The 2,394-nt window shown below is 45.1% G+C and overlaps 1 protein-coding gene across 1 annotated transcript; it reads right to left on the reverse strand.

The window, feature by feature from the left end:
• Window positions 1-942: 942 nt before the first annotated feature.
• On the reverse strand, window positions 943-2,043 carry LOC104952829 (phosphatase and actin regulator 3-like; the record flags this gene model as incomplete). The annotated part of the gene is made up of 2 exons (XM_010779743.1): window positions 943-1,133; window positions 1,836-2,043. Coding segments are annotated over 2 exons (399 nt in total), but the record flags the coding sequence as incomplete, so codon positions are not given.
• Window positions 2,044-2,394: the final 351 nt, after the last annotated feature.

Raw genomic sequence — 2,394 nt, forward strand, 5'->3', positions numbered from 1 at the left:
CTGTCGTGTAGTGTCTTCAATTCGCTTTTAACGGTAGTGCCTCTCAGCCACCTTAGTGTCGTGTCAGGTGGGCGTGTCGTGTAGTGTCATGTAGTGTCCGCGGCTGCAGCTAGACCATATTGGCAAAAGAAGACAGACAGGAAGTAAACACTAACAGGAACAGCAGAAGACAGACAGACAGGAAGTAAACACTAAAGGGAACAGCAGAAGAAGACAGACAGGAAGTAAACACTAATGGGAACAGCAAAAGAAGACAGACAGGAAGTAAACACTAAAGGGAACAGCAGAAGAAGACAGACAGGAAGTAAACACTAAAGGGAACAGCAGAAGAAGACAGACAGGAAGTAAACACTAAAGGGAACAGCAGAAGAAGTCAGACAGGAAGTAAACACTAACAGGAATAGCAGAAGAAGACAGACAGGAAGTAAACACTAACAGGAATAGCAGAAGAAGACAGACAGGAAGTAAACACTAAAGGGAACACAGTATGGGCTCTGCAGTGTTTAAAGACTGGTTAATGGTAAAGAAAATGTGAACAGATTTGGACATTAAAAGAAAACCTCGATAAATTCTGCCGGCATTTTAAGTTACGTTGCTGTCGTTGCAGTTTAGCCTGTGGAATTTACAACTTCTTCTCAGCAGTAGCAAAACGATCAGTTTAAATCCAGGATGAAGACTTTTATTTTTGCCGCTGCTTTCAATTTAACTATCCATATCTTACACTGCACTGCAACTATTATTCATGTGTTTTTATTTTATTATCTTTGCTCTTTAATGACTGTTTTTTAAATGCAATTTTCTTAAAGTCTATCATTTTTGTAAAGCACTTTGAATTGCCTTGTGTTGAAAGGTGCTATATAAATAAACTCGCCTTGCCTAAATCAATAAAATCACATTAAATCCATATTGTACATGGTGTTAGAGCGAGTACAGCAGCCCTACCGGAGATGACGGAGTCGTTCCAGCTGTCCTGGTCGTTCAGGTATTCATCGAGATGCCAGTTCTCCTTGTTCTCGTCCGACTCTTTCTTCCCGTCCGTCTCTCGGTTCGATTCCCGCTCCGTGCTGGACGTCCGGGACAGACGTCCGTCCATCCGGCGCTTCAGAGACGAGCGAGAGTCCTTCGTCTGGAAACTGAGGTCAAACATCACAAGGACAAGTCTGTAAGTTATAGCTTTATAACACCATGGCCAGCGGGAAGTCTCTATTCTGATTGGCTGGAAGGTGTGGATTCACTTTAAGAATCTAAAACCTATACCCAGGCACCTGTGATGTACCGGTATGTTTGTAGGCTGTCCTCGACTAAATCACAATACTTTATTTATACCGGGTTTTTGGACTGTTGCACCATTTCAGAATAAATAAATACATATGTATATACAGAGATGAGCAAGCGTCCTTCGTCTGGAAACCTGGAGTCACACATTTATTTATTTTTTTTTTTTTTTATTCCACACATGGCAGTTATTTTAAAACAAAACATGTATACTTATACTGTTTTTATTTGTTATAGCGCATGGTGGAAAGGAGCAGCCCCTTCTTACAAATAGGGTTAACCCCAACCAACAAACAAACAAACAAAAGGGGTAAATAATAAATTCAAAATTAAATAAACAGCAGTAGGAGTGGAAGCAGGGGCACTGTGATGGGTTAGGGGTCAAAGGCCATGGTGAACAGCTGAGTTTTTAAGTCACAATGGTGCTCTAGGGGGAGATTCAGGTGATAAGGGGGGGGGGTTACCTTGGTTGGTGCAGAAAAGACATGAAAAAGTGGATTTTGCATAATAGGTGACCTTTAAAGCATATGTTAAATAAGTCTGTATATCTCCACACTGACCTGTCCTGCCTGTGTTTGGTGGCGAGCGCTCGGTGCAGCTCCTCGATGATGCAGCTGGGGGGCAGCGGGGGGTGCAGCGACCCCAGGTGGGGGGACCCGGTGGGGGTGGACATCCGGCCTCTCAGCAGGGAGCCGTGGGGATCTTTGGGGAGCGTGAAGTTCCTGGGTAGGGTGGCCGGGGACTTCTTCACCGGCACTGAAGGGGCACCTGGGGATGAGAGGCAAGAGAGTGAGACACTGAGGGGGATGGGGGCGGGGGTTACATTACATTACAGTTAGCTGACTCTAATGGCGCTTTTCCACTACAGGACCTAGCACGGCTTAGTACGGTATGGTTAGGCCTTGGTAGGCCAGGCTCACTTTATGCTGCGTTTCCATTACAGTTTAGTTACTGTGGTAGTAACTATAGTAACGCAGTGTAGGCGGGGCGATCGGCTGTTTGGCGGGTGGAGCGACGCTGCGTAAAACTGCTGTGACGTCATCTTCAATGCGAACCACAAAACCAAAACATCAGCCGTTAGCTGTTAGCACTCAGAGCTCACAGCTCCTCATATCTGTT

This window comes from Notothenia coriiceps, unplaced genomic scaffold, assembly GCF_000735185.1.
Source record: "Notothenia coriiceps isolate Sejong01 unplaced genomic scaffold, NC01 NC01_scaffold00020593, whole genome shotgun sequence".
Taxonomy (NCBI): Eukaryota; Metazoa; Chordata; class Actinopteri; order Perciformes; family Nototheniidae; genus Notothenia; species Notothenia coriiceps.